The 18,915-nt window shown below is 30.7% G+C and overlaps 2 protein-coding genes across 2 annotated transcripts; both read right to left on the minus strand.

Moving 5' to 3' along the window:
- Positions 1 to 2,130: 2,130 nt before the first annotated feature.
- On the minus strand, positions 2,131 to 6,207 carry LOC103579968 (uncharacterized). The gene is made up of 6 exons (XM_008561542.1): positions 6,100 to 6,207; positions 5,582 to 5,804; positions 4,591 to 4,666; positions 3,241 to 3,527; positions 3,023 to 3,153; positions 2,131 to 2,735 (listed from the first exon to the last, which is right to left on the minus strand). Exons 2-6 carry the CDS (start codon positions 5,754 to 5,756, stop codon positions 2,529 to 2,531), a joined length of 876 nt encoding a protein of 291 aa, XP_008559764.1. The 5' UTR covers positions 5,757 to 5,804; positions 6,100 to 6,207; the 3' UTR covers positions 2,131 to 2,528.
- Positions 6,208 to 12,729: 6,522 nt separating this feature from the next.
- Positions 12,730 to 18,706, minus strand: LOC103579967 (uncharacterized). The gene is made up of 6 exons (XM_014440502.2): positions 18,610 to 18,706; positions 18,029 to 18,243; positions 16,145 to 16,220; positions 15,061 to 15,350; positions 14,845 to 14,975; positions 12,730 to 13,369 (listed from the first exon to the last, which is right to left on the minus strand). The coding sequence occupies exons 2-6, from the start codon at positions 18,201 to 18,203 to the stop codon at positions 13,160 to 13,162; spliced, it is 882 nt and encodes a 293-aa protein (XP_014295988.1). The 5' UTR covers positions 18,204 to 18,243; positions 18,610 to 18,706; the 3' UTR covers positions 12,730 to 13,159.
- Positions 18,707 to 18,915: the final 209 nt, after the last annotated feature.

Consider the following 18,915-nt stretch of genomic DNA (forward strand, 5'->3'; position numbering starts at 1 on the left):
AATCTGTTTCTTTTTCAATGATTTTCAAAGTGCATAGAAAAAATTTTCAACTGCTATCTAGAAAATTTTTTTCATTTTTTGTGGGACAAATTGTTAATTATTTATTTACTAATCACTATTTATTATTAATTAAGTTAATATTTCAAGGTAAAAGATTTAAGTCAGTTCTAATTCCAAAAAAAGATATTTTTAAAAATGCAATCACGTATTGCTGAAAGAACGTTTAGAATAAAAAAAAAAATTTTTTTTAATTTTGGAGGTACTCCGTTTTACCCCTCACTCTCCTATAATAGTATTTCGTGTAGCCTGCATTGGAGAAACTGTGAGTTTCAATGCCTGTTTTATCGGACAATACAAATTTTAAAAAAATGCGATTTAGCGGGCAGAATCTGATCAGTTTATACCATTTTAATAACCAATCAAACTGACGGTTGTTTTTAGAAAATTAAAACCGAATCGCGATTAGAATGATTTAAAAATAAAAGAGAAAATAGCTGTAATATTCGATGATCACATGATTCATGAGTATTAATAGTGCTGAGTGTCTAAAACACATCCATTAAATGTGCGCGTCACTAATATAAAAAGGATATGATCTACGATCATCTCATCGAATATGATAATAAATGTAAAATACGGCAAGGCCATGGAAAGTGCTGCGACGCTTTTCGCGATCCTTCATCACGTAAAGCTGCCGATAAGACCGCCGTTATTGGAATCTTGATAGTGGAATACGTTCTAGATCGGATTTGAGGCGTCTTTCCTGAAAAATATCTGGGCTCACTGGGTGACGGTAAAAAAAATAAGACAGAAGAGAATTTGAGAAGCCAGGAAAAGAGGCATATAAAAGAATGAAATATGAGCATATGTACGAAGCACAGTCTCCGTTTCTCTCGTAATAATAAAGATGTATAAGTTTTATAATTTATGAATTTGAGTTATTTTGCATACCTCAAGTTCGAAGCGTTGCCACTTTACTGTCACACAAAACAGTTTTTAGAATTAGTTCATATTAATTTTCGTGAAATTAATAATAATTAGGGAAAGAGGTAGGGGCAGGGGGGGGGGGCAAAATAGGCATCTTAAAAAAATGCGCACTACACGGAGAGAAAATTATAGTAACAGTTACAATATATTATGGGAATGGTTCCCATACTGCATGGTAACTGGTTTTTTTGAAATGTTGATTATAGGAACGGCACCCATATATATTATGGTAACCATTCCTATAACTATGGATATAATTCCCATACGGTATCGGAATAGTTCCTATGGAATTATGGTAATCGTTACTATGTACGTATGGTAATGGTTACTATAATATTATGGGAATGGTTACCATAATATTATAGGAATGGTTACCATAATATTATGGGTATGGTTACCATAATATTTAGAAATTATAATAATTTTTGTTTGTAATAAGCATTTTTTTTTGTATATTTAATCTTTTTGTGAAACTATATTACAATAAAATGGTAACCATTCCCATAATATTAGGGTAATAATTCCCATAATATTATGGTAACCATTCCCATAATATTATGGTAACCATTCCCATAATATTATGGTAACCATTCCCATAATATTATGGTAACCATTCCCATAATATTATGGTAACCATTCCCATAATATTATGGTAATAATTCCCATACATTATGGGAATGATTACCATAATATTATGGTAACCATTACCATATACGCTCAGGAACTGTTACAATGTGGTTATAGGATTGGTTCCTATTTGCTTATGGGAACTATTCCTTTGAGTATGGTAATCATTACCATGATTCTTTCTCATGCGATATGGGAACTGTTACCATAATGATAGGAATTGTTACCATATTTATGGAAACCTTCCCAAAAAGTATGAGTCTATATCCCATAATCCCTAGTAATCATTACCATAACGGTATGGGATGATATTTCATAAACGTACTAGGAACAGTTCCTTTAATTTTTTCTCCGTGTATTGTAAATTACAAATTTTCAAAAAAAAAAAAAGTTATTCGTTTTGATTTGATTTTCGAAAACCGAATTTCGAGCAGATCTCAACCTTTGATGTCCTGCAATAATTTCCTGTGAAAAAATAGTTTTCGGGATATGAGTAATGAATACAACTTTTCTATATATATCAGTATATTTTTTTTATTTTTTGAATATATTTAACATATAAATGTATATATTAACATAAATGTATCGATGTAGTATGAAATGAACGGTTAATTCGATAAGTTTAAAAAATTTCTTCTACTGCACTGTTTAAAAAAACGGTATTAATATCGACTTACTCTGGTGTCTCGTTGTTATTCTTTGGTATGGCCATATTTTGATTAATATATTGTATTTTTTAATCGGTTAGAATCATACTAAATTTGCATTAATGAAATTCATTTTAAACATCGATTAAGACATGAACGAAAATTGACACCATCAATGCTATAGTAATACCGCATTCAGAGTTAAATATAATACCCAGAAACTGCGTGGATTACTAACATCGTTTTTTTTTTTTTTTTAAGTGCAGTTTATTTGAGTCGACTAACAACCGCATTGATTATAGGCACGTCGGAATATATTTTTTTAGATGATTCTTCTAGTTCAACATTTAATTCATCTTTTGCGTCGACAATTGTCATATCGATATTGAGGAATCCAATTTGTGAAACAGAAATAAGTCCTTTGTTGTTGGCTGCATCAGTGCGTTCACACACTATCGGAGATGATCTGATGTTCTATTTCGAAATAGAAATATACATTAACTTATAATATTCACAGTTTTTAAAATAATTGTTAATGGTTGATATCGAATCCCGGGTTTTCAAAAGTTTAAACAAAGTTTGAACTTTTTTTACGAAAACAGTATTTCTTTAAATATCCTGCCCCCCCCCCCCATAGGTATCATGACTGATAAATCGATTGTTAATGATGATATATCAACATTGGAATGGAAACAATTAAAATTATGAGTAATATATAATTTTAATCAAAAGCTTGAAATCATACGAAAATGTATAATTACCCGCACTCTTATTGCTGAATGTTTATAGCCCGAATTACCACCATGGACGTGAACGAAATCAGCGTCTTCATTTTTATAGATAAGAACTGTGTCCTCAGTGTGGTTTACTCTGTAAACGGCCATTAATAAAGCTGAAAATTAATTTTATTAAAATTACTCACGATCATTATTTGGTATTAATATGAGAGCTTGATCGATAAAAATTATTTTCAATTAACCGTTATAATCGAGATGGGCATCTTGGTCATTGAATAAATATGTCGTGGCAAAAGCGTAACAATTTTTGAAATTTAATCCCTTTGCACTTGTGGCCAAACTAATAACATTAACTTTATCATTCATTGTGAATTTTTCTTTGAGAATCAAGATCATTGTCTGTGATCCAGTAGGACGGATCGGAGCTATTCTTGAAATTAACTTCCGTTGGCAATCTTCCAAATTTGAATTATTGTCGATATTCAATACTTGAGGACAGCCTCCAATAACTGTATGTTGCTTGGGTGCTCTGTGAAGAATAATGAATCATTGCAGGATTGATTACTAACATATCGGAGAGGGAAAAGGCAAAACGGATCTCTTAGGTATTTTATTAGTTAATTATCAAACTTATTAGTACATTTCCGACGATTTAATAAATCATTAGTTTTTGTAACTGACTAGAAAGCTTTTCTGCGTTGACACAAGCCCATTATTTTTTATCTTTTGAAATGTTTTGATAACTACCTTCCACGCTACCCTTATGAAAAAGTCCTTATGAAAAATATTCATCATAGATGCCTACTGTTCCTATTAGCCGCTAATATGACCAACCGCCTCCATAGCAACCGTTGCCATGACACAGTTCCTATAGAAATTGTTGTCAAGACAACAGTCTCTATCGCAATTGTTGTCATGATAACAGTCTCCATAGCAAAACCGTTGCGATGACAACATTCCTCATAGCAACCGTTACCATAACGAAAGTCTTCATAGAAACCGTTGCCATGACAACATTCTCCATAGCGACCCTTGCTATTGACAGCAGTCCTCATAGCAACCGTTGCCATGACAACATTCTCCATAGCAACTGTTGCCATGATGGCTATTAACGATGACATAATACCAACTTTTTTAGAATAAGATAAGATAGATATAGATTTGATAGGTCCCAAAAACATAAGAAGAGAAGGGGGAGAGATTAGAAGAATAATTAATTTTTTGAAATTTTCCACACATGAGGCTTATACGTAGTTGTACTAATTTTATTAAATGAGCCTCAAACTAGATCTTCAGAGATATTCAGTCGTTGTATTTAGTTATTACTGTCATTAGTCTTCTGGGTCTCATAATCATAGAAAAGACAATATTTAATAATAACAATACTTTACCAATACAATTTTTTATATCAACGAAATGCTCGTTACTACAAAGTTTAGCGAACCATTTAGCCTCTAATAAATATGAAAACGAAAACAACTTTGTTCTTCAGAATTTTCTTGAGGATCGGAGAAGGGGGGGGGGCATGATACTAGGGGTTTGTTTTGCCTTTTCTTATTCTCTAACAATTATTTAATTTGTATCTATCTTACGAATACAATTCCGGATGTGATAATACGAGAACTGCTTTCGGGTGGACAATAGATCCGTAATATTCTCTTTCGTCCGCTGTAACATTAAGCGTTTAAATGAAAATTAGAAGGCTGGATAATCTAGAAGTCCGAAACGTCACACGTCTAGCTACTGTTTGGCGGGAACTAATTTGATTAACAGTATTTACACATATGACTGAAAACAACAGTTCCTTTTTGAACCGGGTCCTCAAAATTCTTACAATATAATACGCTGGTCGAAAGATTTGATCTGATATTAATCTAATTTGACTGTGTTTGGATTAGTTAGTCTGTATTTCAACTAGTCGATCTGTCTTTAAATTTTTATAAAAATGCTAAAATGTTTTTTATTTCAAGACGATCAAAAACAGACTAAATAATACACAGAAAAAGTCTAATTATGAACTAGAGGCAAATAAAACTAGACTAAAAATTATTGAAAACAAGTCTGAAAAAAATCTAAGTAACACTGTAAAAAGAGCGGTATTAAAAATGGACTTATTTTAACTCCGCTCGGTGTAAAAATGAAATTACACCGGTGTTAAAAATACCGGTGTTAAAACGCAGTAGAACCGGTGTAAAAGCAGAGTAAACTGCGTTCGCTTGGAGAATGAACTTTAAAGATTATATAACACAAAAAATAGAAGTTCTTTATGAAAATTAATAAAAAATATCATTTATTAACAAGTATAGTGATCGAGTAAGTAAAAATAATCACAAAATAAAATATTTTAACACCGGTAAAGAATACCTACACCGGCGGCGGCGTTATTTTTACACCGCTGATTTTAACACCTACACCGCTTGGACTTACCTCTGTGATTTTTTACAGTGAAAGAATAGTAGAAGCAAAGCTCGATTAAATTTCACATGTTAATTAAATAAAAATAGAATATAAACAACTTGAAGCAAAATTTGAATGAAATTTGAAGAAAATAATAAGCTAATAAAGGCACATAATTATAATTACCGTAAGTTGTATCTATAGGCCATCCAACTTCTTTGAGAATCAGTACGACGGTGCTAGACAAAGCACGATCATCTACACGTCCTGTTGTCTCTTTTTGATTTTTGCCTCCATGTGAACAACACTGACCCCAAGTCACCAGTAGTAAAACAATTGATGTCGTTAATGCAGCGTTCATTGTAAAATATTTTTACTCAGTTTGATTCCAAAGAAAGTTTGTTGACACCTGTAAGTTAGACATTTTTGAAATTTTAATTTTGTTAAAACTTTTCTTCTGTTATTTTTATTACAATCCAGACAATGATTTAAGTATTTAGTCGGCTTATAATTATGTTCCTTCAAACAACATTGTAGCTAATCTATCATATTATTTAATTAATCGAATTTAGAAAAAAAGTTAACAGCATTCTCGTTTTTAAGTTTAGTTATTTTGCACGATAAGTTCGATAATTTTTATAATATTTTCTGTTAGAAAATATTATTGATAGTTGGATAGAAAACAATTATGATATTTTACTTACAAATAATTAGTAACTGTTCTGATAATTCAACATTCAGTTCAGTTGTTCGTGGGTTTATATACAAGTTCTGATATCGTTCGGTTTTTATAGCTTTTTTTATCTATCATCATTGACGTGCCCACCAATATTTGAGCATTACTTGGACTCGGATTTAATATTAATTAATTATTTCATAGATAATTTATAAAGTGTATACGATAATTAATTATATACTCACACATTAATAATTTGAGCTGATAATTCTTTTAATGTCCATCTTTTTTTAAAATTAAAATTCGTCATGCCTTGATTAATTTAAAACTTTAATTGCCGCTAACATATTGGAGTTTCGTGGAAATTAAACAAAATAATTGTTATGAAAAAATGAATTATCTACATAACAGGTTTTGATATATTTTTTGCTTTATGTGATATTTCGGCTGAAATTTCAATTGAGGTACTGGATCACTGAAAAATCAGTTTAATTTCTTGTATGTACTTTTTTTAAATCATTTTTTTAATCTCCTCAATAATTTAGGCAGAATTTTTAGCTACGTAATCAGAATTCAATAAAATCAATTCGTTGAATTTCTGAATACTGACTTTTTTCGATGGTTGCTTATTGTAAGGTATTCAAATTTTATAAAAGAAAAAAATTTCTAAGTTTTTTTTTTTGTTACAAATTTAATATTTTACAATATTATTTATTAATAAATTTTGCGGTAACTGTAAAAGGATACAATTTAATTTACAGTTTCTTTTCTTGTATCATTCGATAAGTTTTGAATGTTGAAATAAAGAAATAAAATTCCTTTGCATAAAATCTTGCCAAAATTTGCATTTATATTTTTCCTGAATGATTATTAACTTTTATATTGGAAAAGACAATGATGTAACTAATTACAGCATTTATTTCGATAACTAAGAGTGAACCAAAAATACGATTATAGATATAAAACCATTTACTGCATATTTATCATTCTAACTTTTTATGGATTTGTGTTATCGATATAATTCGTCAAAAAATTATTTTTAGTCATTATTTCTTATCAAGTGTTTTACGTGATTCTTCATTTTAAAAAAATAGTTCAAGTCTCACCGTATAATTCTCAATCGCTGATGTCATATTAAAAATAAAAATAAAAATATTTTTGAAACTATGAAAAAAATTTACATAAATAATTATTACTGGACATTTCAATTTTATACAATTTTACACGGAGAGAAAATTACGGTAACAGTTATAATATATTATGGGAATGGTTCCCATACTGCATGGTAACCGGTTTTTTTGAAATGTTGATTATAGGAACGGCATCCATATATATTATGGTAATCATTCCTATAATTATGGGTATAATTCCCATATGGTATCGGAATAGTTCTTATGGAATCATGGTAATCGTTACCATGTAACTATGATAATGGTTACCATAATATTATGTTAACCATTACCATAATATTTAGAAATTATAATAAATTTTTTTTTTGTAATAAGCGTTTTTTTTGTATACTTAAAAGTTTTTAATATACAAAAAAAAACGCTTCTTGCAAAAAAAAAAATAATTATAATTTCTAAATATTATGGGAATTATTACCATGATATTATGATAACCGTTCTCATACTATTATGGTAACTATTCCCATAATATTATGGTAATCGTTACCATAATATAATGATAATAATTTCCATACATTATGGGAATGATTACCATCATATTATGGTAACCATTACCATAATATGATAGTTATGTTTACTATAATAATATAGGAATAGTTACCCTAATATATAGGACTTATTCCCATATACATTTAGGAACCATTACAATGTGGTTATAGGATCAGTTACTATTTGCTTGTGGGAACTACTCCTATGAGTATGGTAATCATTACCATGATTCTTTCACATGCAATATGGAAACTGTTACCATAATGATAGGAATTGTTCCCGTACTTATGGAAATTTTTCCCAGAAAGTATGGGTCTATATCCCATAATCCCAAGTAATCATTACCATAACGGTATAGGATGATATTTTATAAACGTACTAGGATCAGTTACCATAATTTTCTCTCCGTGTATAAAGAAATTTCTTAGAAGGGAAGTAATATTTAGATGAAATTTTATAAAATTGTATAAAATTTTATAACATTTCATAATACTTTAGAGAATTTGATGTCACTATTCCATCTAGTGTGGGGTAGCATTTTGTAAAATTTGATGAAATTTCACACAATTTTATAAAGTTTATAACAAATTATTATAAAAGTTGTTAGAAATTCAAAAGTAAATAGACAAACCGTTCAATGGCCATAAAAAAAAATTTCATTTTTGCGAGCAATATGTAGGGTATAAATGACGTTATATACAATTGAACCAGATCGTGTTTGAGAAACAAATTATATCTGCAATAATGTACGAATTATTATATCATTATAAATTAATACTATAAAATCTGGCGGATAAGAATTCATGTGTAATCATAAATACAGCCACGAATTTCTGTTAACTATAAGTGGCCAATGGATGAGCGGGGCAGACTACAATCCATCGATCACAAAAGTTGAGTAGCATCAAGGAGGGACGTGAATTGGATGGTTGTCCCATCACAGAACAAAAAATGATTTTATACTGAAAATGGCCTGGTAAAATTTCATAAAACTTTATAAAATTTCATAAAATTTTACCAGGCCATTTTCAGTATAAAATTTTATAAAATGTTAGTACTAAAATTTTATAAAAACATTTTTTCCCGGGTCATTGGATCCACGAAATATAATTTTATTTTTGCATGACTTACTGAGTTCGTTATTCTCTCCTACCAAAGACGTAGGTGACAAATAACTCGAAGAATTTTTCGTCAATTCAGGGACACTAAAATGAAATAATGAACTAGTTGATAAAATATTAACAGTACTGGCTACGAGACATGAATTTTTCACATCTCAGTTACTGAAGCAGCTTAATATTCAAGTGACATTATATCATTACCTCCCAGAACATTCACTTTCTTTTACAATTTCATCTGTATTATCATTAAAGTCACCATTATCATTAAAATAACGTCCGCGCAATGTTTGACCGAACGCAATACCTACTTCACAATAAGAAATCTGATTATTAAAAGCTGTTGTTACACACAATATTTATTACTTAAACTATTATAAACAAATGACCTGTTACGACTGCATTCTCTGGCAATGTCATATCTTCTAATATAATTTCTAGACCAGTGTAAGTAATATTACTGGCCCAATTATAAATAACTTTTTTTGTTGAAATACATTTCTGAGAAGTTTTCCACTCCAAAGTAACAGGATCAATTCGTCCTCCTGATAGTATACCTTGTTGAAGTTCAAGGTAGATTATGTTACCATATCGCTTAAATCGCACGTCAGTTTCTACACTAAAAATTAATATTTATTTATAAAATTTACTTTACACTATAAGAGATACCGGTGTCACTGCACGTTATCCTGCACCAATTTAATATAGTGGAAACCTAAAACATGCAAACCTTCTCAATAAGACAATTTATAGATAAATTGAGAAAAATATAGATAGCCCGAACTAGGAATCGAACCCAGATGTTGAAGTTATCGGTGATAAATTTAACCCCAAACACCACATTGGCATTGAAATAAGTTAATTTTAATACCGCTTTTTATACAATGTATTAGTTAGTATTTTTGAAGCGCTTTTATAGACAAAATTTATTTAATTTATAATTAAATAATACAATTCACTATTCATCATCCACGAAAACTGGATCATAGCAAATGGAATCAACTAATTCACCACGTAGATCAACATCATAATTATACATACGCTCGCATTCACATGTGCAATCGTTACCAGTATGATCCTTTTTTATCTTTAATGCTCTTATTTCTTCTTGTATTTGGTCAATATAATATACTGGAACAAAAATATTGATGTAAGAGCAATACCGTTGTAGTAACGACCGGGGTCAGAGAAAACTTGATTGAGAATAAGTTTACCAAGTCGAAATTTGGAGCCTTTTTTCACAATTCAAACTCGACTTTTAATTTGCGGAGATATGAAATACATTAAGTTTTCGCCGTGGTTTGGATTTAACTGGCTTACTTACTCACGATTTAGGACAAAAAGTCTAAATTAATTCAAATTCACTTGGTTCAGACTTATACAATTTAAATATTGAGACAAAAATATCAAAATTAAGTCGAAATTGACTTGATTCGGACTTATTCGATTTTAATTATAAGGCGAAGAAGTCAAAACTAAGGTGAATGACTAAAGTGCTTGAAGTGAAGACGAATAAGTTCAAACTAAATCAAAAAAAGTTCTAAAAGTTGACAAAAATTAAATTCAAGTCGAAAAAGTCGAAATCGTATTGAAAAATCGTTGGCAAATCGATAACTTAAAAAAAAATAAGGTGAAGCGAGCCTGAATCAAGTTTTATTTTTGACCCAGGGGTCTAAAGTTTAGAAAATCGTTGATTTTTATTATAACAATACTTTATTTGCGTAAGAGTTAGATTGCTACATTACTCATACAATGTTTTGTCAAGTCAACCATCTATATAGGCATCTACCTACCATCTACCTACAAAAGTAAAAATTTCGTGTTAAATTCAACACAAATCATGTGTTGCAAACGATCTAAACAAATTTTTGTGTTAATTCAACACATTGCGTTTATGTTGGTCTTTTACAAATTTTTCTGTTAAATAATTGGACACTTAAAATCTGTTATTTTGACAGGAAACTGATCTAACTTTAGTACAACTTATGTAAATTTATAAATTTATTGCTGTAGCAAACAATTACTTCGATTTTCGGTGATTTTTCTAAAAAACGGAGCTATGAATTATCCTCCCTTAAAATGAGTATAAAAAAATCATTGAACCTGATCATAAAAATATGAAAGTTATATATGATTATATTTAACTGTTAATCAATTAAAATCAAAGTTTCCTTGCAGATGATACTGCAACAATGCTTTGCTTGATTATAGTAATAAAGAAATGCGTGGGTGTGTTTAACTAAACAGCACAAATTTTGTGTTAATTGTCGAATATCACAAAAAATGTGTTACATTACAGATTTTCTAATCATTTAACATAAAAAAATCTATTGAAGTATAACAAGACAAACGGTTTGTGTTAAATTAACAGATTTCTGTGATGAAAATCAACACAAAAAATTTAACCGGACAATTTTTTAACACAAATACACCAAATTTCTAACTGTGTAGATAGTTGCTACGGCAATACGTATCGATATATTAACAATAAGTATTGCTATGTTTACCATCTGTATTGTTATATTACCAAATTTACGATAATTTTATTCAAAATCAAAGATAGTTAATGCAGAAATATAGTATTGGCAATTCAACGATATATTTTGTTATGCGTCAACTATCTACCATTAGCAATACTTTAGATGGTTACGATAACCATATTTATTTATTCAATGCAGTTGAAGTGTACCTGGATATTGTCTATAGATCTTGTTTACTTCTTATATGGCTGCTTTTCGTCTTTCGGATTCCTGATTAATTTGGAGATGATTAAATAATAAAATTTGTTATTTTTTTACTCTAATATGGAGGAACGGGGGGATGGGGGAGGGGAGGGGTTGAGGAAATACTAAGTTTTCAAGGACTCAGATACGCTACATTTTTTTCTTTAATGATATTCGAAGTAAATAGATCAAATTTTCAGCCCCCCTCTCCCTCCCATGAATACTAAAATTTGAGGACTGTTGAATATGGTTAGCTTAAAACTATGACTCTTATATATACTGTAATATATGAAGCATTAAAAACGTATATATCATGATTGACGTCAGTATACGGTGCATGCAAATTATCAATATTGTGATACATAAAGTAATAAGCAACGTAAAATTTTTTTCTGTATTTAACATATCGATAAGTTTTAACGAATGATATTGTTTTATTATTTACTATTTTGATAATTTGTACGAGTAGAATTAGAAAATTCACTCGAGTACGTATGGCTCTAATAAAATTAAGTAAGAATAATTTTTAACTTCCCGCTATGAAAATTAAAAATTTTCAAAAACAGGGAAGTTACTGGTTTCAGACCAATTTTCGAAAAGCAAATTTTTATCAGATCTCGACGTCTGAGGCTCCAGGAAGCTTTGGCTTGGCGGCAATTGAAAGGACTCACAACTAATTGAATTTCAAAGTCCATCGGTCGGGTTATTTACAAGTTATACGAAAAATAAAAATAAAAAAAAATTTTTTTCAAGTTTTCTCCGTATAACTCATAAAGTCATAAATCACTTGCTAATATGCCTCAAAATGTAATCAGTTTCAAGTCTTCATGAGCCCTTTCGATTGCAGCCAAGTAAACACATCGGTTGATTCGTTCCAAAGATATCGTATCAATTCACTAAAAACCTTTTCTTTCAGTGAAATATGTTTGTTTGGTTCAACGGTTTTTTGAACTCGAAGAGCTCAAAAATTTACAAGCAACAATTATTTCGAAATAATTGTTGCTTGGATCCAGCTCTCTGAGCTTGAAAACTTTGGGAAGTTTTTAAGTTGACTTGCATGGTCAACTATTTTTACATTTTTTTAAATTCCTAGAACGCATTGATTTTGGTATAATTTTAAAAATTGAAAATAAAATGAATGTAACTTTTACATAGACAGACGTATGCTTGTTTATTTTTAGAATATATTCAACATCTACATGTATATAGTAACGTAAGAATATTGAAAAAGTATAACATCAACAGATAATTTGATAGGTTCGCCTGCTACGTTGTTAAAAAAACAGTGTTGATATAGACTCACTCTGGTGTACTGGTGGTTATTATTCGATGGAACCATATTATAATTAGTAAATTGTATTTTTTAAACGCCGAAAGAATATTGAATTTTCAAATTAATTTGGTTTTATGATATCTAAATTTATGAAGTTAACTTCATTTATTGATAAAAATCATCTGTGTTGTATTAAATCCGCTACCATAGTTAAATATAATACCAAAAAAACCAAAAAGTAGACACCGTGTTGACTAATTACACCCCTTTTTTCATATTTTTTCATGCAATGTAGATTTTATTCGAGTTGACTAACAGCGTTGTTAATCTTTGATACATCAGAATATATATGTTTAGCTGACTCTTCTATTTCAAGATCTAATTTTTCCTCTACTAATTCAATGATAGACATATCGATGTTTAGAAATCCAATCTGTAAATAAGAACTAAGTTCTTTGTCGTTGGCTGCATCATTACGTTCACATACTATCGGAGATGATCTGATGTTCTGTTTTGGAATAGAAAAATAAATATTAATATAGAATTATCACAATTTTTATGACAATAATTAGTTTTTGAAGTCAATATATCCACATCAAAACTTTGATGTATTATCAGCTTGGTTTCCATGATTTCCGATCATAATATCTTGAGCAAAGACAATTTGTTACAAGCGTGGTTAAAAATTTCAGTTCGTTATTGATTAGGTCCTAATTAAGCATGTCGACTTTTGAGTTCGCGTTAAATGAAACAGCCGCATAAGGCCCGCACCAGAGAAATATCGCACAGCTTTATTTAGTTTCTAATCAAATAAAAAATATTTAATTCAGGAAAAACGTTAGACTAATCAACAACCGCGAGCGCTTTACTAGGATTCGAACCCAGGACCTTACGCACGAAAGACCTACCCGGGAAAAAATGATCAGACCTGATCATGCCTGTTCATGTATGATCAGGCCTGAAATCAGACATGATCAGGCCTGATCATACCTGTCCATGTCTGTTCATGTCTGAAGCGTTAAATACACTCAGGCCCGATCATGCCTGTTCATGTCTGTTCATGGCTGTTCATGTATGTTCATGACTGTTCATGTCTGCTCATAGATATAAAATTTTGTTGACCAAGAATTTATCACATATAAGATTTTTATTACTTAAAGTTTTATAAGCCCGAATTTTTTATTTTTTTTTATTTTTATAGCAATAATTATATATAATATAATATAGTTATACATAATTATATATAATTATATAGGGCCATTTTTTATATATAATTTTTTTTCCCGGATGGGCATGAACAGACATGAACATACCTGATCAGGCCTGGCCAGACATGGTCATATTTAATGTCCGATCAGGCCTGAAGACTCATGCCTGTTCGTGTCTGATCATTTTTTCCCGGGTACGCTTTGTCTACTACAATATACAACCTGTTGTGGTTCCTAAGTTTAGTTATGCTGAATAAAATACAATTACATGGAACAAAATAGATAGTATTGGTTAAACTGTTCTGTGCAGTAATCGACGAACAATATAGGAAAAAATACATTTTTACATGACTGATTCATATTAGAGCAAGAATGAGTACTGTTCTGGATAATAATAAGATCGTCGAGGCATAGTAGCCATTCCTATCGCTGTATAGTAAGTGTTCGCATTCTATACAGCAACAGAACTGTACCGAGGGGTTTGCATACTCTTCGACCATAAACGGTGACTATATTAACTGTAACCAGTCATATGTTTCATCTACTTCATTCATCGAGGATATCTCGTTTAGGAAATGTTTGTCGACGTAAAGTTAGTAGACTTTTACTGTTTAGTATTTTCTCGTCTCGAATATTATGACTGGTTATCATTTCGATTCGAGGATTTCTAATTTGTCTTTATAGATATCTGAATTTGAATGGACAATTAAACTTTTATGTGGTTCTGTAATTTTGATCAGAGAGAAGGGTCAATCATATAAAAATGTGTGATTACCCTTAGCCTCAATTTTGAGCTGTTGAATCCTGAATCTCCCCCATCGACATGAACGAAATCACCATCTTCATCTTTATGCAGCATAGTTGTCTCACTAGTGTGTCTTACCCTGTAAACTGCCGTCAATAAAACTGAAAATGAATTTTAGTAATGTTAATAATGATCATTATACAGTATTTACGCAAGTTTGATCAATAAAAGTCGTTTTTTATTTACTGTTATTGCTGACAACAGCATCATCTTCATTGAATACGTAAGTCGTGGCAAAAGCGTAACAATTTTCGATGTTTATTTCCTTTTCACTTTGGGCCAAATGAATAAAATTGACTTTATTATTCATTGTGAATTGTTCTGCAAGAATCAAGATCAATGTTGCCGGTGAATTCTCAGATTTGATCAAAGTTGAATTTGTAATTGACTTCTGTTGGCATTCTTTCAAATTGAAATTATTGTTGATATTCAAAACTTGTGGACAACCTCCTACAGCTGTATATTCATTTGGTTCCCTGTGAAAAATAATGATTATTCATAAATTTATTCACTAACAAATCGGGCAAAGAAAAGACTAAACGGATCTCTTGCGAATTTCATCAGCTTATTATCAAACTAATCATCACATTTTACCAGGATTGAATAAATTAGTTTTTTGTAGTTCATACAAAAGTTTCCGAAAGTATAAGAAGGGGGAGGGAGCTTGGGAAAAAAATTAATGTTTTGAAATTTTCGTGAAGTGCCACATGGCTCATTAAAGGATGAATCATATTCTAAAGCCACGAAATGTTGGATCCAATATTACTCTTGCAATCATTGGGTTGATGACTTTTGCGCAAGTGCACGGAAAAAAAGAATTACTGCTGCAACAGGACTTGCCTTGTAGCAGCAACAGGAAAAGCTCGTAGTATTCACAAGTAATCCTGTTGCAACTCCAGGACTAGTCCTGTTACAGCCACAGGATTATTTTTGTGGCTGCAACTGAACTAATCTTGCAGCTGTAACAAGGCGGGTCCTATAGCTGCTACAGAACTTTCCTGTCGCAGCAACATACTCAAGCTACAGGGCCTATTTCTGTTGCACCAACAATTCTTCTTTTCCGTGTGTACATAAAATGTGAGTTGTATCAATTGACACAAGCATCTTGCGCATTACTTCACTGATTATAACCTAGCTAAAAGAAATTTGTTCTTTCAGAATTTTTCTTGAGCAGGAGGGAATGGGGGGGGGGGGATCGTAGACTGAAGATCTGTTTTGCCTTTCCCTACCATCTTGAACAATTATTATTTTAAATTTGTGGTAATCTTACAAATACAATTCCACATGAGGCAATGCAAGAACAGCTCTCGGATGAATAATAGATCCGTAATATTCTTTTGCGTCCACTGTAACACAATACATTAAACTTAAAATATACTCTCTTAAATTTGAAATAGTAAAAATAGTGGCTATTTACTGTTTACTAGTGAAAAGTATGTCACTAATTTAAATAGTGGAATACTTTGCATTGGCAATAAATAAGTATACACTGCCAAATAGTAATTGTCACGTAATTTTCACTAATTTGTTTAAAGAATGTTAAACGTTTTTGTTTTTTTTTTTAATAAAAAAAATTGTTCGTTATTAATACATAGAAATAAAATATAGGAAGCTTTATTCGAAAATATGACTTTAAATTACTAAATTCATGTTGTAAATTTAAGACGCTGTTGAAACGGTGTAATTTTTACTAACTTGAGAATTTAATTGTTATTTATATTTAGTAATTTTTATTATTTAATTATGAAAATAAATATGAACTGCGTTAGTAAATTTGACTATAAACATAGTAAATTTTAATATTCCCTTTAGTTAATTTTGCTCTTATCACTGTCGTATCCGAATTACGAGAAATTGCAGTGGTTACCGCGATTTACGGTAATTTGCTGTTATTTACAGTATTTGAATCAGACGGTATTTTGAGTCAAATACGGCATTTACGGTAAAAATGCGGTAATCTACGGTAAATGTACAAAATTTGACGGTAAAATTGAGGTATTTGTACCGTAAGTCAAGTATTGCACTGTAAAGTCTGTACACTGTAAAAAATCACCGGGGTAAGTCCAAGCGGTGTAAGTGTTAAAATTGGCGGTGTTAAATTTGACCCCCAAAAGCGGTGTAAAAATAACGCTGCCGGTGTAAATATTCTTTACCGGTGTTAAATGAAATTTTCTGGTATTAAAATATTTCATTTTGAGAATGTGTGCACATATGTGTGCGTTTGTGTGAGTATGCGTGTGTGCGCTCGAATATGTGCATCTGTGAGCTCGCGTGTGTGCATGTGTGAACTCACGTGTGTCCAGGTGTGTGAGCTCATGCGTGTGAGTTCACGTGTTTGCGTATGCATGTGGGAGCTCACGTGTGTGCGCTCTGGTGTGAGAGCTCGCTTTCGTGCGCTTGCATGTTTGAATGCGTGTGCGGATAAGCGTGTGTGGGCGTGTGTGCGCTCGTGAGTTTGTATGTGGATGTTTCAAGATATTTTACTCTGAGCGGGCGCAGTTTAACCCGATTTAACAACGGTATTGTTAACATCGGTGAATTACTCCTCCTACACGGGTGTAATTTTATTTTAACACCGGGTCGAGTTAAAATGAGTCTATTTTTAACACCGCTCTTTTTACAGTGTAGGAATAGAACAATACGCTCTTACGGTAAAAATGACGCAAATTACAGTAAATTGTCGTATTTTACCGTAATTCTGACCTGCAAGAGATAAGGATTCAAATAATTTCGAATTTTTTGACCTCAGCATGTATCTAAAATTCTTGTCGGACTTTACTATATGGTGTGCAATATTTAGTAGGGGTGTGCGAATAATTTAGACTTACGAATCATTCGTATTGAACGACCAAATTTAACTATTCGATTAGAACTTTTCAATTATTCAAAAATTTACAAACAATTTCGATTTCTTTATTTTGAACGACTTAAAATTGCAATATTTTTTCTATACATTCAAACTTTTGTCGGAAGTAAATAGAGCTCAGACACGAATCTATAGAAAAATTATTGTCGTTTACTTTCCATCTAAAACTCACTTATTAATCTTCATTTGTTTCATAAATTTTTTACAATCTATTAATTTAAACTTGAGCAAAATTTGAAAGAAATCGAAAAAAAAAAAAAAACTAAAAAAGTAAACTAATATAATTACCGTAGGTTCCATCAAGAGGCCACTCAACTTTTTTCATGAGCCTCACACTGGTGCTAGATAAGGCAAGATCATCTGCATGCCCTATGATGTCTTTTTTATTTGAATTTCCATGTGAACAACACTGCACCCAAGTCACCAGTAGTAAAATAATTGATGTCTTTAATACAGCGTTCATTGTAAAGTATTTTATGATTCCAGGGAAGATTCGCTAATATCTATAAGGTAGAGTTTTTTAAAAATTCCGCTGACTTTAAAATTCGTTTTTTCTTATTTTAATTTCAATTCAGATATTAATTAAATTATTCAGTCGACTTTGAATTTTGTCCCTTTAAACACAGTTTTTGCTAATCCATCGTAGCAACGTACAAAAAAACTTTTTACAATAATTATTGTATTTTTGATTCTTTAGCTAAATTCTAATCCAAAATTAAACAAAATTCTTAAATGTCAAGAAAAAGTTATTAAACGTATTTTTTAGAAGATTAAATATTTTACATAATGAATTCAATTATTTCTGTTATACTTCTTATTAACTATTAGTATTTGTAATTCAATAAAAAAAATAATATAATTATACTTACAAATGATCGGCAACTGCTGTAACGATAAGCAAGCGATTAATTTATACCTCAATTGTTTGTGCGGTTAAAGACAAGTTCTGACGTAGTTTGGTTTATTATAGCATTTTTTATCTATTCTCATGAAAGTCCCCACCAGTTTTTAAACATTACTTGAATTCATATTTTAATTAAAGTATTTCGAAGATAATAGGTTCTATACTTCCATATTAAAAATATAAGTTGATAATTAATTTAATGTGATACCTTACTTTTAACTTTTAAATTAGTTGTGTCTTAATGAACTCGAAACGTAAATTCTGGCAAAAA

Source organism: Microplitis demolitor, chromosome 3 (genome assembly GCF_026212275.2).
Source record: "Microplitis demolitor isolate Queensland-Clemson2020A chromosome 3, iyMicDemo2.1a, whole genome shotgun sequence".
NCBI lineage: Eukaryota > Metazoa > Arthropoda > Insecta > Hymenoptera > Braconidae > Microplitis > Microplitis demolitor.